This window comes from Muscardinus avellanarius (genome assembly GCF_963383645.1).
Source record: "Muscardinus avellanarius genome assembly, chromosome: 16".
NCBI lineage: Eukaryota > Metazoa > Chordata > Mammalia > Rodentia > Gliridae > Muscardinus > Muscardinus avellanarius.
The window spans coordinates 34364496-34381488 of record NC_137802.1 but is presented as its reverse complement, the minus strand read 5'-3'; the positions used below and the strand labels follow the sequence as shown (position 1 = coordinate 34381488).

General features: G+C 43.4%; 1 protein-coding gene across 6 annotated transcripts in view; it reads right to left on the bottom strand.

Annotated features, from left to right (window-relative positions):
- Positions 1 to 16993, bottom strand: part of BCAS3 (BCAS3 microtubule associated cell migration factor) — a gene marked incomplete at both ends in the record, with an annotated part of 624117 nt that overhangs the window by 590679 nt on the left and 16445 nt on the right. For all 6 annotated transcript variants that reach the window (XM_080712926.1, XM_080712928.1, XM_080712927.1 and 3 more), the window contains 2 exons: positions 329 to 435; positions 12832 to 12907. In XM_080712926.1, the coding sequence (XP_080569052.1) occupies positions 329 to 435; positions 12832 to 12907 (183 nt within the window). The remainder of the gene's footprint in view (positions 1 to 328; positions 436 to 12831; positions 12908 to 16993) is intronic.

The following is a 16993-nucleotide window of genomic DNA, read 5'->3' as shown; positions in this document are numbered from 1 at the left end:
GGAGCAGCTTCCATAAGCCTCTGCGTGCTCTTCCATATAATAGGAAAGGTAATAGCAATCCCTACATAAGAGTTACTGAGAAGGACAATCAACCATTGCAGGTGAAGTGATATGTAAGTTCCCGACCCAATCTACTGGACATATGCAGCAGCATCTTTGGCCACTTGCCCCTGGTTCCCAGTTCCTCGTATTATGTTGCCCAAAGAGCAGTCTTTGAGGAAATGCTTGTGAATGGAAGAAACCCTAATGAAGGTGGGAAATTGGCGCCAGCACCAGAGGCCCTCAATGCTGCAAGTCAGCTCCAGGCTTCCGCCACCTGCACACTCACCGGGATGCTCCACACCTGCATTCCATCACTGTAGCCGATCATGACCAGCAGCGGCGGGTCATTCCCAGTGCTATGCAGTTCCTGGAATTCCAGATTTCTTGACATATCTGCATTAGAATTCAGTAATGAAGAAGCAAATTTAGAACCCACAATACTGGCCCTGGAAAGCAACTGTACTTTAATGCTATTAATATCAAAATTAGTTTTTTGTAATACTAGAAATTGAACAACACAAAGATACTTTATCACTGAGATACATGCTCTGCCCTTTTAGCCCTTTATTCTTGTAATTTTTTGAGACAGGGTCTTACTAAGGTACTTAAGGGGGCCCAGGACTGCAATCCTCCCACCTCAGCCTTCTAACTGGCTGGGATTACACTACCTCCCCAGGATGATTTTTTAAAGCAAACAGAAGCTGGGTATCCTGGAGCACTCTTACAATCCCAGTACTTGGGAGGCTGAGACAGGAGGTCTGCAGGTTCAAGGCCAGCCTCAGCTACTTAGTGAGGCCCTTGTTTCAAAAGAAAGAATAAAAATAAGGCTAGAGTGCAGCTCGGAGGTGGAATGCCCTGGGTCCATCCCCAGTACTACAAGAAAGACATATGATAGATGATAGATAGATAGATAGATAGACAGACAGACAGACAGACAGACAGATGATAGATAGAACTTAGGCCATCTGCAACTTAGATCAACTTCATTTCAAAATAAAATAGGTTAGAGATGTAACTCAGAGGTAGAATGCCCCTGGGTTCCATCCCCTATACCCCCCCCCCACACACACACACACACTCAATAGGAGTTGGGTACAGTAGCACACACCTGTAATCCCAGTACTTGGGAGGCTGAGACAGGAGAATCAAAAGTTAAGAATAGCCTCAGCAATTTAGCAAGACACTGACCAACTAGGTGAGACCTGTTTCAGAATAAAGAACAAACAGGGCCAGGGGAGTTGTCTACAGGTAATTCCTCTGACTTCAATCCCTAGTACCAAAAAGAAAAATATCAACATAAGCTAGGCTGGGGATATAGCTCTGAAGTAAAGCAGGTGGCTAGTACGTAGCAAGTTCCACCCCCAGAATCATCAAAAACAAAGGAAAAACCCAGTCAGGCGTGGTGGTGCACGCTTGTAATCCAAGTACTTGGGAGGCTGAGACAGGAGGATCGCAGGTTCGTAGCCAGCCTCAGCTACTTAGTGGGGCACTCTGCAACCTAGTGAGACCAGTTTCAAAATAAAGAATTAAAAATATGGCTTGCTGGGGGTGTAGCTAGAAGGTAGAATACCCATGGGTTCTATACCTAGTACTGCCAAAAAAAAAAAAAAATGTCAGGATGTAAAGCACAAGCTGCTATTCCTGCTGGTGAATGTTGATCAGAACAAACACTTTAGAAAATAAATCAGTAGAGCCAAGCGTAGTGGTGCAGACTTATAATGCCAGTACTTGGGAGGCTGAGACAGGAGGGTCACAGAGGTTTGCAGCCAGCCTCAGCTACTCAGTAAGGCCTCCACAAGTTAGTGAGACCCTGTTTCAAAATACAGAATAAAGAGCCAGGAGTGGTGGGGCACGCTTGTAATCCCCGCGCTTGGGAGGCTGAGACAGGAGGATCACACGGGTTCGAAGCCAGCCTCAGCTACTTAGTGAGGCTCTCAGCAACTTAGTGAGACCCTGTTTCCAAATAAAATATAAAAAAGGTCTGGGAGTATAGCCCGGAGGTAGAAAGCCTCTGGGTTCCACCCCCAGTACCACCAAAAAAAAAAAAAAAACAATAAAAAATAGATGCCGGGCGTGGTGGGGCACACTTGTAATCAATCCCACACTTGGGAGGCAGAGACAGGAGGATCGTGCAAGTTCGAAGCCAGCCTTGCTGGCCTAAGAAACCCTGTTTCCAAATAAAAAAATATAAAAATAGATCTGGGAGTGTAGCCTGGAAGTCGAAGGGCTTCCAGGAACCCCAGTACCACTAAAAAAAATAAAGAAAAAATAAAATAAAAAATAGGGCTGGGGGGTATAGCTTGGAGGTAGAATGTCTCTGGGTTCCATCCCCAGTACCGCAAAAAAAATAAAAAATAAAAAGAAAGCTGGAGCCGAGTGTGGTGGCACAAGCTTGTAATATCAGTGCTTAAAAGGCTAAGACAGAAGGATCTCAGGTTTGCTATCAGCCTCGAAAATTTAGTGAGGCCCTCCACAACTTAGTGAGAACTAGTTTCAAAATAAAGATTAAAAGCCAGGCATGGCCGGGCGTGGTGGCGCACGCTTGTAATCCCCGCGCTTGGGAGGCGGAGACAGGAGGATCGCGCGGGTTCGAAGCCAGCCGCGCGCGCTGGCTTAAGAGACCCTGCTTCCAAATAAAAATGGAAAAATAGGTCTGGGAGTGTAGCCCAGAGGTAGAAGGGCTTCCAGGAACACCATTACCATTTTTATTTGGAAGCAGGGTCTCCTAAGCCAGCGCGCGCGGCTGGCTTCGAACCCGCACGATCCTCCTGTCTCTGCCTCCCAAGCGCGGGGATTACAAGCGTGCGCCACCACGCCCGGCAAAAAAAAAAATTTTTTAAAGCCAGGCATGGTGGCGCATGCTTGAAATCCCAGAATTTGGGAGGCTGAGAGGAGGATCACAGTTCACAGACAGCCTCAGCTACTTAGTGAGGCCATTTGCCTCACTAATGAGACCCTGTTTCAAAATAAAGAATAAAAAATAGGTATAGAGGTGTAGCTCAGAGGTAGAATGCCTCTGGGTTCTATCCCCAGTACCAATAAATAAATATTAAATAGAGTATTAATACATAAGTATAAAATAAATAAGTAATAAATAAGTATTAAATAGAGTGTAGCTTGGCCGGGCATGGTGGCGCACGCTTGTAATCCCCACACTTGGGAGGCAGAGCCAGGAGGATTGCGCAGGATCGAAGCCAGCCACGCGCACTGGTTTAGGAGACCCTGTTTCCAAATAAAAATGTAAAAATAGGTCTGGGAGTGTAGCCCCGAGGTAGGAGGGCTTCCAGGAACCCCAGTACCACCAAAAAAAAAAAAAAAAAATAGAGTGTAGCTTGGAGGCTGAATGTCCCTGGGTTCCATTTCCAGTACCACAAAAAATTAAATAAATAAAAAAGAGCTGCGAACATGTAGAGGTAGAATGTCCCTGGGTTCAATCCTCAGTACCGCAAAAAAAAAAATAAATAAATAAATCATTAATCAAAGAAATATACTCTCCCTTTATTTGGCTTCATTACTTTCTTCTCTTAAAAATTTGGTTTCTTTCCTTTTTTTTTTTTTTTTCTGGTGGTACTGGGGTTTCCTGGAAACCCTTCTACCTCCGGGCTACACTCCCAGACCTATTTTATATTTTTATTTGGAAACAAGGTCTCTCAAGCCAGTGAGGCTGGCTTTGAACCTGTGCGATCCTCCTGTCTCCGCCTCCCAAGTGTGGGGATTACAAGCCTGAGCCACACGCCCAGAGTCTTTCCTTTTTTGATACAGAGGATGAAATCCAGGGGAATTCCATCTCTGAGCTAAACCCCCAGACATATCTTATTTCTTATTTTGAAACAGGGTCTTGCTAAGTTGCTAAGACTTGTCTCAAGCTGCTAAGCCTCCAGTCTCAGCCTCTGTAGTACTAAAATTATAGGCGTGTGCCACCCAGCATGGGCCACCCTGGTCTAGAATCACCTGAGGCCTACCAGAAATAAACCACCCCATCCTTGATAGGCTTTGAAGACCAGGTGCCTAAAGTCCAGAGGTGGGCAAATCAATACTGGTTGGATCTAATTTCATTTTAATAAAATTCTGGAATATTCCATTACTATTATCCCTTTTTTTTTTTTTTTTTTTGGTACTTGGAGTTGTACCCAGAAGTTCTCTATCACCAAGCTACTCCAGAAGACTTTTTTCTATTTTATTTTGAAACAGGGTCTCACTAAATTACTAAGGCTACTCTGGAACCTCCTATCTCAAACTCCCAAGTACTGGGATTACAAGTGTAAACAACCATGTCTTGCTTTATCTACCCCCCTCAACATTTCTGTTATACTTTATAATTTCCTGGCCCTAAAAAGCTGGGGTGCTGATTTTCTAGTTTATCTCTTCCTCTTCTCTTTTGACCAAGAAAAATTACCCTTCATAGTTCCATGAGTGCTCAATCTTATCACTGGCTCCACAATTAAAGACATGGAAAAAGAACCCAGCCTTTGGGCTCACGATTCAATAATAAAACCAAATTTTCTTTATTAAATCGAAGTCAAGGCACAGCAGCAAGCTATTTGGGAGGTTAAGGCAGAAGGAAGGATGATCACATAAGCCCAAGATTTTGAAGTCAGACCAGGGAACACAGAGAAACCCTGTCTCAAAGAGAAGAAAAAAAAAGACAGTGCTCTAACAATCTAATTTGCCACAAAACAAAACAAAACAATATTTCCAAGAGGGGACGTCGATACGGTATGTGAGTTAAGTTGTTGAAAATTATGTGGCCTCATTGTTTTAGACACCGCTCTTGCACTAGGTCCAAGACTCAGCCCCAAAACCAAACTGGAATAACTCATACTGATGTTTTTTTTTTTTTTTTTTTTTTTTGTTGTTGTTGTTGTTTTTGTTGTTGTTTTTGGCAGCACTGGGGATAGAACCCAGGGGCATTGTACCTGAGCTACACCTCCAGCCCCCCCCCCTTTTTAATTCTTTATTTTGAAACAGGGTCTCACTAAGTTGCAGAAGGCCTCACTAAGTAGCTGAGGCTGTCCGCGAACTGCGATCCTCTGGTCTCAGCCTCCCTAATGCTAGAATTACAAGTGTGCACCACCATGCCCGGCGTCATACTGATGTTTGCAATACAAAAACCAGACTGCCATCTGATCTTCCCAGAAAACAGGAGGAACAGGCCTGTAACCCCAGTGCTGGGGAGGCTGAGAAAGAAGAATCACAGATTCGAGGAAAGCCTCAACAATTTAGCGAGACATTCAGCTACTTAGTGAGACTCTATTTACAATAAAGAAATAAAATTCAGCCAGGCCTGGTGGCACAGGCTTGTAATCCCAGTACTTGGGAGGCTGAGACAGGAGGATCACAGGTTTGTAGCTGACATCAGCTACTTAGTGCAGCTCTCAGCATCTTAGTGAGACACTGTTTCAAAATTTTAAAAATAGGACTGGGAAGCCATGCATGCTGGTGCACGGATGTAATCCTAGCACTTGGGAGGCTGAGACAGGAGGATCGCACAGGTTCAAAGTCAGCCTCACCTACTTAATGAGGCTCTTAGCAGCTTAGTGAGACCCTGTTTCCAAATAAAATATAAAGTAAGTCTGGGAGTGTATCCCAGAGATAGAAAGCCTCTGGGTTCCATCCCCAGGACCATTAAAAAAAAAAAAAAATAGGACTGGGGATGTAGCTTGGAGGTAGAATGAGACTGGGTTCAATCCCCAGTTCCACAAAAAAATAAAATGAAATAAAGAGTGGGAAGTATAGTTCACCCCTGGGTATGGACCCTAGCATTAAAAAAAAGAAAGTTAGAAATCTAGGGAGAAAGATAAGGGCCAAATTGCCCAGAGAGTCCAGTTTCAGTTGGCATGATAAGGAAGTTTACTCTCCTTTAATTCTTATCAAAAAGCACAAGCTGGCTGGGTGTGGTGGGACAAGTTTGTAATCCCAGTACTTGAGAGGCTGAGACAGGAGGATCCCAGATGGTTTATAGCTGGTGTCAGCTACTTAGTGAGGCCCTCCTCAACTTAGTTAGACCCCGTTTCCAAAAAAAAAAATTTTTTTAAATCAGGCCGGGGCCGGGCATGGTGGCACAAGCTTGTAATCCCAGCATTTGAGAGGCTGAGACAGGATGAGTGTACTTTGCGGACAGCCTCAGCTACTTACTGAACCCCTTTGACACTCAGTGAGACCCTGTTTCAAAATAAATAAAAATTGGTCTGGGGGCATAGCTCAGAGGCAAAATGCCCCTGGGTTCAATCCTCAGCACAACACACACACAAAAATCGGGCTGGGGGTTTAGCTCAGAGGTATAATGAGATTCCTGGTGCCATTAAGAAAAAAAAAAGCTGGGCAGGGTGGTACTTGTAATTCCAGTATTTAGGAGGCTGACACAGGAGAATCACAGGTTCGCAGCCAGTCTTAGCAACTTCGTGAGACCTTCCACAACTAAGTAAGACCCTGCTTCAAAAAATAAACATTAAAAATATGGCTGGGACTATAGCTCAGATAGAATGCTCCCCGCTCTCAGTTCAACCTCCAGTACAGCAAAAATAAAAAACAAGCTGGGCGTGGTGGCGCACGCTTGTAATCCCCGCGCTTAGGAGGCTTGAGACAGGAGGATTGCACAGGTTCAAAGCCAGCCTCAACTACTTAGTGAGGCTCTCAGCAACCTAGTGAGACCCTGTTTCCAAATAAAATATAAAAATAGGTCTGGGAGTATAACCCAGAGGTAGGAAGCCCCTGGGTTCCACCCCAGTACTACAAAAAATTAAAAAATTAAAAATAAAACAAAAACCAGGCTTGGAGGTGCACACCAGTAATCATAGTACTTTGGATGCAAAGAGTGAAGGATGACAAGTTATAATTTTGACTTCTACTGATATTAATAAAGAAAAAAAGGAGAAAAAGAGTAAAGAATATACTAGTAAAAAAGGAATCCAGTAGATAGTCATAAAAAGAAAGAAAAATACAAACAAGCTTGCCAGGCCCTATTATTTAAACATGTAGTTCCAGTACTTGGGAGGCTGACACAGAAGGAAAGCAGGTTTGAGGCCAGCCTCAGCAACTTAGGAAAGTCTTCAACAACTTAGCGAGATCTCATTTCAACATTAGAAAATAAAATTAGGAGCCATGCTTGGTAATACAGGCTTGTAATCCCAGTACTTGGGAGGCTGAGACAGGAGGATCCCAGGTGTGTGGCCAGCCTCAGCTACTTAATGAGGCCCTCTGCAACTTAGTGAGACCCTGCTTCAAAATAAAAATTTTTTTAAAAAATATAGGGCTGGGGGTATAGCTTGGAGGTAGAATGGCCTTGGGTTCAATCCCCAGTACCGAAAGAAAAAGAAAATAGGGCTAGAGGTGTAGTGTAGCTCTGTGGTTGAACATTCAGTTGCAATTACCACAAAAAAAGAAAAAATTTTAAAAAGAAAATAAGCCGGGCATGGTAGGGCAAGCTTGTGATCCCTGAGCTTTGGAGGCGGAGACAGGAGGATGTGCAGGTTTGAAGCCAGCTTTGCTGGCTTAAGAGACCCTGTTTCCAAATTTTTTTTTTTTTTTTTTTTTTTTTTTTTGGTGGTACTAGGGTTCCTGGAAGCCCTTCTACCTCTGGGCTACACTCCCAGACCTATTTTTACATTTTTATTTGGAAACAGGGTCTCCTAAGCCAGCGTGCGCGGCTGGCTTCGAACCTGCGTGATCCTCCTGTCTCTGCCTCCCAAGCGCGGGGATTACAAGCGTGCGCCACCACGCCCGGCGACCCTGTTTCCAAATTTAAAAAATACAAAATAGGTGTCTAGGAGTGCAGCCCAGAGGTAGAAGGGTTTCTGGGAACCCCAGTACCACCAAAAAAAAAAAAAAAAAGAAAGAGAGAAAATAAGACTAACATGGACGTGCACGCCTGTAATCCCAGTAAGTGGGAGATGAAGACGGGGAATCTCAGGATCCAAGCCAGCCTCAACAACATAGAGAGGCTCTTTGAAAGTTAGTATAACACTTGCCGGGCGTGGTGGGCACGCTTGGAATCCCAGCATCCGGGAGGCTGAGACCTGAGGATCGCGGTTCGCGGACAGCCTCAGCTACTTAGTGAGGCCGTCTGCAACTCAGTGAGACCCGGTTTCAAAATAAAGGTTAAAAAAAAAAATAGGGCAGGGGGTGTAGCTCAGAGGTAGAATGTCCCTGGGTTCCATCCCCAGACTCACAAAAAAAAAAAAAAAGTTAGTATAACGCTCTTTCCAAAATAAGAAATAAAATAGGCTGAGAGTATAGCTCAGAGGTAAGATACCCCCAAGTTCAATCCTCAGTAACAGGAAAAATAAAATAAAGAAAACCAAAAAACTGAGATGGTAGTGCAGCTCAATGAAAGAGCAACACACACACACACACACACACACACACACACACACACACACACACACACTACAAGGTAAGTACAAAGACGCCAGGCGTGGTGATGCACTCTTGCAGTTCCTGTACTTAGGAGACTGAGACAGGAGGATCATACGGGTTCGAAACCAGTCTCGGCGACTTAGTGAGGCTCTCAAGCAAGTTACCGAAATCCTGTTTCCAAATAAAATATAAAATAGGTCTGGGACTGTAGCTGGAGATAGAAAGCCCCCTTGGTTCCATCCCCATTTAAAAAACCATTTTTTAAGAAACCATTTAAAACCATTTTTTTAAAAAGTACAAAGGCAGAAAACATTTATAAAAAAAACACTGGGTGTGGTGGCACACTCCTGTAATCCAACTCTAATAATCTCAGCTACTCTCCAGGCAGAGGCAGGATAAAGAGTTCAAGAACAGCCTGGCAATTTAGTAAAACCCAGTCTCAAAGTAAAAATTGCAAAAAGGAGCTGGGGGCTTAGCCCAGTGTTAGAGCACTTTGCCTAGCATAGTCAAGGTCTTCAGTTTGACCCCCAATAACAAAATAATAATAATAATAATATAATATTGAATTTGGTGTTTAATACTTTTAATTTCAGTTACTTGGATATTCAAAAATTTAAAAATCTAAAATTGTTTGTTACTGATATAAATTATCACCCACAAAACAAATGTTTTCTTACAAAAAATTGCCAACAAGTCCTATGATCTGAGAGAACAAGCTAACAGAGTCCAAAATTCAGATAAAGCTAATTGTCCAAGCGACTCAGCCTTTCTCACTGGAGTCAGCGCTCTAGATGGAAAACGAGACATCACATTTTAACCCTTGCAAGAAAAACCAACCACCAGGATGGGAGAAAACAGTTGAAAAGTATGGCCTATAAGGGATTAATATCCAGAAGATACAAAGTCAAAAAAAAAAAAAGAGGGCCAAGGACTAGAACAGACATTTATCCAAAGACACTGTAGTAACCCTTAGATGCCTGAAACCTCAGATAGTACCAAACTCTGTCATTTAATTTCTTTCCCAACTTAACAAAAACATCATCGGACACTGTGGTCGAAACTTTTGCAGTTTGTGGTTTGATAGAAAAACTAATTTTTTTCTTCTGAAAAAATTGCACAGATAAAAGAGTAACTCATAGCAAACTAAGAAAACTGCTCAGCCTATTTTATTTTTATTTGAAAACAGGGTTTCACTAAATTGCTGCATGCCTAGCTAAGAAGCTGAGACTGTCCTTGAACCTTTTCAATCCTCCCGTCTCAGCCTCCCAAATGCTTTGACTAAGGACAAATTGAGCCACCTACCTGACTCTATTTTTTATTTTGAAACACATTTTTGTTTTGAGGTAGTAGAGATGGAACTCAGGAGCTTTTCTACCTCCAGGCTATATTCCCAGACCTATTTTTTCTTTCTTTCTTTCTTTCTTTCTTTCTTTTTTTCTTTTTCTTTTTTTTTTTTTTTGTGGTACTGGGGGTGGAACCCAGGGGCTCCCTACCTCCGGGCTATACTCCCAGACCTATTTTATATTTTTACCCTACCTCCAGGCTATATTCCCAGACCTATTTTATATTTTTATTTGGAAACAGGGTCTCACTAAGTTGCTGAGAGCCTCACTAAGTAGCTGAGGCTGGCTTCGAACCTGTGCGATCCTCCTGTCTCAGCCTCCCAAGTTGCTGGGATTACAAGTGTGTGCCACCATGCTCGGCTTTTTCCCAGACCTATTTTTTTATACTTTATTTGTAAACAGGGTCTCAATAAGCTGCTGAGAGCCTCGCTCAGTAGCTGAGGCTGGCTTCGAACCTGCACCATCCTCCTGTCTCAGCCTCCCACGCGCTGAGATTACAAGCGTGCGCCACCATGCCCCGGCCTTTATTCTTTATTTTGAAAAAGGGTCTCAGTAGTTTGCAGATGGTGTCTCACTAAACTGCCGAGGCTGGTCACAACCCTGCAATCCTCAAGTCAGCCTCCCCAAATATCGGGATTACAAGCCTGCGCCACCATGCTATGCTTGAAACACAGTTTTGTTAAGTTGCTAGGGATGGCCTCTAACCTGCAATCCTCCAGTCTCAACCTCCCAAGTTCTGGGATTACAGTTCTGGGTCACTGATCTTGAACAGCGTACTTTTCCCTTTCTTTATTCAAGCAAGGTCTTTCACTTAAAGGAAGCAATTTATAGCTTCTCTTTTGCATATCTAAATTGCCAGCCTTACTACTCTTGCCTCTGGGCAGATATTAAGCAAAGCAAGGGTCACTGGAAGCAGCTGGACTGCAGAGCAGCTCTGATGATCCGGAACACTACTGCTTGACTGGGGCCGGGAGCGCACGGCGAGGACAAGGTGGAGAAAGGGATGCTTCTCACCCACGCTGGGCAGAGCAGGAATGAGAAGGATGGAGTGAGATTCCACCCGGCTACTCCCAACAGCGCACAATTAAAAACTTATGAGTGGCCTATTTCTGAGATTTTCCACTTAATATTTTCAGACCCTGGCTGCCTGAGGGTAAGTGATACCCTAAGATGGGAAATCATGAGTAAGAGGGGGCCACTGTATACGACTAACCAGTGAGCACGTGCGAAGATACTGGACATCGCCACCCAGCAGGGAAACAAACTACAAACCCCAACCACTAGGAAGGCTACAAACACAATCACAAGGGTGGTAAAGGACGCGGAGGGCATATGGGTGTAGCTCAGCTGTAGAGCATTAGCTTGAGGCCTTGTGTCTAATTCCCAGCACCAAAATGAAAAAGAAAAAGAAAAAACACCTGGGCAGGGCCATCTGGAATCCCAATGACTCCTGGAATCCCAGGAGGATCACAAGTTTGAGGCCAGTCTCAGGAAGACCCTGTTGCAAAATGAAAAATAAAACGGCGGTGTGCTCAGTGCTAGAATGCTCGCCTACCATGAGCGAGGCCCTCGTTCCAATGCACTGGACTGCCAAAAAAGAAAAAACTGAAATGATGTGAAGCGGGAACTCCATGCACTGTCCGTGGGGACATAGCTCATAGAGTCACTGCAAGAAACAGTACAGTACAGCAGGATCTCAAAACATTAAACACAATACCACATGACCACTCAACTCTACTGCTCAGTAGACATGCCAGAGAACTAGACGCAGTTCCTTTTTTTTTTTTTTTTTTTTTAATGTGGTACTGGGGACTGAAACCAGGGCCATTCTGCCTCCAAACTACACCCTCAGCCCTATTTTTTTATTCTTTGTTTTGAAACAAGAGTCACATTAAATTGCAAAAGACCTCAGTAAGTAGATGAGGCTGGCTGCGAACCTCCAGTCTCCTGTCCAAAAAGAAATATTTGTACACCAATGTTCAGAGAGCAGCATCATTTCACTGCAGCCAAAACATGAATGGATCAAATAATGTGGGATAATCTGAGCGTGGTGGCATATATACAATCCCAGCTACTATGCCCTGTAATCACAACACTTGGGAGGTTGAAACAGAAAGATCACAGGTTCGAGGGCAGCCTCAGCAACCTAGTGAGATTCTGTTTCAAAATGAAGCCGGGCGTGGTGGCGCACACTTGTAATCCCCGCACTTGGGAGGCGGAGACAGGAGGATCTCGCTGGTTCGGAGCCAGCCTCGCTGGCTTAAGAGACTCTGTTTCCACATAAAAATGTTAAAAAATAGGTCTGGGAGTGTAGCCCGTGGGAGTGTATACCAGAGGTAGAAGGGCTTCCAGGAACCCCAGTACCACCAAAAAAAAAAAAAAAAAGAAAAATAATAAGAAGGGCTGGAGGTGTGTCTCAGAGTTAGAATGCCCCTGGGTTCAATCCTAAGGACCACAAAAAAACTTGCTTTAAATCCAAGATACTAGCCAGGCGTGGTGGCGCACGCTTGTAATCCCCGCGCTTGGAAGGCTGAGACAGGAGGATTGCGCAGGTTCGAAGCCAGGCTCAGCTACTTAGTGAGGCTCTCAGCAATTTAGTGAGACCCTGTTTCCAAATAAAATATAAAATAGGTCTGGGAGTATAGCCCAGAGGTAAAAAACCCCTGGGTTCCACTCCCAGTACCACCAAAATAAATAAATAAATAAATAAATAAATCCAAGATACTCAGGAGGCTGAACAGATAGAGAAACATTCTGACATAAACTATAACCAGGATGAACCTTGAAGACATTATGCTTTGTGAAATGAGCCAGACAAAAAAAGGCAAATTTTAACTCACTTAATATTAAAATTCATAAAATTTTAACTCACTTAAACTTAAATTCTAAAGCTACGTGTTGTATTATAGCTGAAGAATAATTGTACAATTTTAGTTCCAAAAGAATGTCTGTAGTATACCTTTTAATTAAAAATAAATTTGTGCTAATATAACACAAAATAATCAGACTAAAGTAAGGGTTCCCTTTCTGGAATCTGGTCAATCGGAAACCAACATTTAATTCACATATCCCCACAAAGTTAAAGCCATACCATTTAAATCTGCATTTTCAAATCTGACCCAGACGATTTTTTCCTTTTCTTCTGTTAGAGAGGTTCCACTGTATGCCTGCAGAGTAAACAGAAATATCTGAATAAAAATATGTTACAGCTCTAATACTCCTGATACTTAAACAGTGCCTTCGATAAAGCCAATTCTTTATAACTAGCATCTTTTTTTTTTTTTTTTTTGGTACTGGAAATGGAATCCAGGGGCATTCTACCTCTGAGCTACAATCTGAGCCCTATTTTTTATTTTGAAACCCCTGGGTTTCAAACCCAGCCTGTGAGTTCAATCCCCAGTACTGTGGTAATAATAATAATAGTAATTGCCGGGTGTGGTGGCGCACGCTTGTAATCCCCGCGCTTGGGGGTCTGAGACAGGAGGATCGCGCAGGTTCAAAGCCAGCCTCAGCTACTTAGTGAGGCACTCAGCAACTTAGTGAGACCCTGTTTCCAAATAAAATAGAAAATGGGTCTGGGAGTATAGCCCGGAGGTAGAAAGCCTCTGGGTTCCACCCCCAGTACCACAAAAAAAAAATAGTAATAATAATAGTAATAGTAATAATAAAAAGGCGTGGTGGCACAATCTGTAATCCCAGTACTTGGGAAGCTGAGACAAGAACACAGATTTGTAGCCAGCCTAAGCTAATGAGGCCTCTGGCAACTTAGACCTCGTTTCAAAATAAAGAATAAAAGCCAGGCATGGTGGTGCACTCTTATAATCCCAACATTTGGGAGGCTGAGACAGTAAGCTCATAGGTTCAAATCCACCCTCAGCAATTCAGCAGGGCCCTCAGCGATTCAGCAAGACCCAGTTTCCAAATAAAAAGGGAGGGTTGGGAGCATAGCTCAGAGGTATAATGCCCCTTGGCTCCATCCAAAGTACCGCAAGGGAAAAAAAAAAGTAAAAGGGCCAGGGTGTAACTAAGTGGTATACTGCCCCTAGGATCAATCCCTAGCAAACACACACACAAAAAAATTGCAGTAACTAAGTGGTATACTGCCCCTAGGATCAATCCCTAGCAAACACACACACAAAAAAATTGCAGTAACCTAAAACAATCATCACTTCTATTATGAAGTATAACTCAAAAACACCCCAAAAAAACTAAATCACCACCTCTATTGGTCAACAAATAAAGGTTAGGAAATAAAACTACCACCTTTATCTATGTAGTGCTTGTATCAGGCAACTATATCAGAAGTACTTTTCTCAATACTATTGCTACCCAGGTGTGGTGATGCGGGCTTTTAATCCCAGCACTTGGCAGGTTGAGATAGGATTGCAGGTTTGTGGCCAGCCTAAGCAACTTAACTGAGGCCCTACACAACTTGGTGAGGCCTGTTTCAAAATACAGAATTAAAAATAGTGCTGGGTAAAGTTCTGAAGTAGAATGCCCCTGGGTTCCATCCCCAGTATCAAAAAAGGACTATTGCCTTGCTAGTCTGTTATTTGCAATCCAGGCCTAGCAGCTAATTCTTACATGTCTAAAAAAGAGTCACACATATAAGCACTAAAGGTGAACAAATGCCAACAGTACCCAAAAGTTTTCAAAAGGAAACATCTCTTCAAAAGACATATTTTATTTAATGTATGTTGTTTAAAAAAAATAAGGTGTGGTGGCAGACATTGTAATCTGTACTTAGGAGGCTGAGACACGCGGATCACAGGTATGGTGGTGCATGCGTAGGGCAAGTGAGGCCCTACGTAACTTAGTGAGACTCTGTTTCAAAATAATGAATAAAAGCCGGGCGTGGTGACGCACGCTTGTAATTCCCGCGCTTGGGAGGCGGAGACAGGAGGATCGCGCAGGTTCGAAGCCAGCCGCGCTGGCGTAAGAGACCCTGTTTCAAAAATATAAAATAGGTCTGGGAGTGTAGCCCGGAGGAAGAAGGGCTTCCAGGAACCCCAGTACCACCACCAAAAATAATAATAATAATAATAATAATAATAATAATAATAATAATGAATAAAACTGGGCATGGTGGTGCACGCTTGTAATCCCAGCGCTTGGGAGGCTGAGACAGGAGGATCGCACAGGTTCGAAGCCAGCCTCAGCTACTTAGGGAGGCTCTCAGCAACTTAGACCCTGTTTCCAAATAAAGTATAAAATAGGTCAGGGAGTATAACCTGGAGGTAGAAAAGCCCAAGGGTCCCAACCCAGTACCACAAAATAAATAAATTATTTAAATAAAATAAAGAATAAAAAAATAGGGCTGGGGTGTAGCTCAGACATAGTATGCTCCTGGGTTCAATCCCACGTACCACAAAAAATAAATAAAAGATTGCATATCCTTAGACACACTTAGAATGTCAACAAAACAAGCTGAAAACAATGGCAAAAACCTGTGGTCTCAGTACTTATGAAGCTAAGACAAGAGCATCACAAGTTCCAGGCTTGCCTCAGTAACTTAGCAAGATCGTGTGTGTGTGTGTGTGTGTGTGTGTGTGTGTGTGCGCGCGCGCGTGCATAAGCACACACTCACTGGGGATTAAACTCAGATTCATTTTATCTCCAAGATACACTCCCAGCCTATGTTATTTGTTTGGAAAGAGGGTCTCACTAAGTTGCTGAGAGCCTCACTAAGTAGCTGAGGCTGGCTTCGAACCTGTGCGATCCTCCTGTCTCAGCCTCCCAAGCGCAGGGATCACAAGCATGTGCCACCATGCCCGGCTTATTCTTTATTTTGAAACAGGGTCTCACCAAGTTGCAAAGGGCCTCACAGAGTATCTGAGGCTGTCCGCAAACCATGATCCTCCTGTCTCAGCCTCCCAAATGCTGGGATTACAAGTGTGTGCCAGTATGCCCAACTGAAAACTTTTTTTTTTTTTCAGTACTGGGGATGGAACCCAGGGGCATTTCTACCTTCAAGCTCACCCCCAGCCTTATTTTTTATTCTTTATTTGGAAACAGGGTCACATAAGTTGCAAAGAGCCTCAGTAAGTAGTTGAGGCTGGCCTCAAACCCGGATGCTCTTGTCTCGGCCTCCCAAATGCTGGGATTACAAGCATGTGCCATCACGCCCAGCTCTGAAACCTTTTTTTAAAATAAACTTTATGGCCAGGCATGGTGGCACACGCTTGTAATTCCAGCGCTTGGGAGGCTATGACAGGAGGATCGCGTGCAGGTTCAAAGCCTGCCTCAGCTACTTAGTGAGGCTCTCAGCAACTTAGTGAGACCCTGTTTCCAAATAAAATATATAATAGGTCTGGGAGTATAGCCTGGAGGTAGAAAGCCCTGGGTTCCACCCCCAGTACCACCAAAAATAAATAAATAAAATAAATAAATAAATAAATAAATAAATTTTATGCCTGGTATGGTGGTGCATGCTTGTAATCCCGGTACTTGGGAAGCTGAGACAGGAGGATCATGGGTTTGTGGCCAGCCTCAGCAGCTTAGTTAGGCCTTCCACAACTTAGTGAGATGCTGTTTCAAAATAAAATATACAAAATAGAGCTGGGGGTATAGAACTCTGGGATAGAATGCCACTACGTTCAATCCCAAGTACCAAAAAGAGTAAATAAATAAATAAACAAATTCATCTTGGAGCTGGGAATGGTGGCATACACCTGTAATCCCAGTATTTGGAAAGCTGAGACAGGAGAATGGCAAGTTGCCACAGCAAGTTAAGAAAGACTCTCAGTAACCTAGAAAGATCCAGCTTCCAAAACAAAAAAATCAAGAGCTGGGGCGTAGCTCGGAGATAGAAAGCCCCTGGATTCAATACCCAGAACCACAAAAAATAAAAAAAGATTTATTGTTATGCTTCTTATCACCTGCAGTGTTATTCCACATGCTCCCAATTCCTTTGCAACATCTCATGATCTCTGTCCTTAGATTTCTGCTTGATATGAAGACCCAAACAAAGCTAAAGGAGGCCATTCTGTGTTTTATTTTTATTTTATTTGTTTATTTATTTTTGGTGGTACTGGGGGTGGAACCCAGGGGCTTTCTACCTCCTGGCTACACTCCCAGACCTATTTTATATTTTTATTTTGAAATAGGGTCTCACTGAGTTGTTGAGAGCCTCACTAAGTAGCTGAGGCTGACTTCGATATATGTGTGATCCTCCTGTCTCAGCCTCCCAAGGGTAGGGATTACAAGCGTGAGTCACCACGCCCGGCCCATTCTGTGTTTTAGATTTCTTGAAC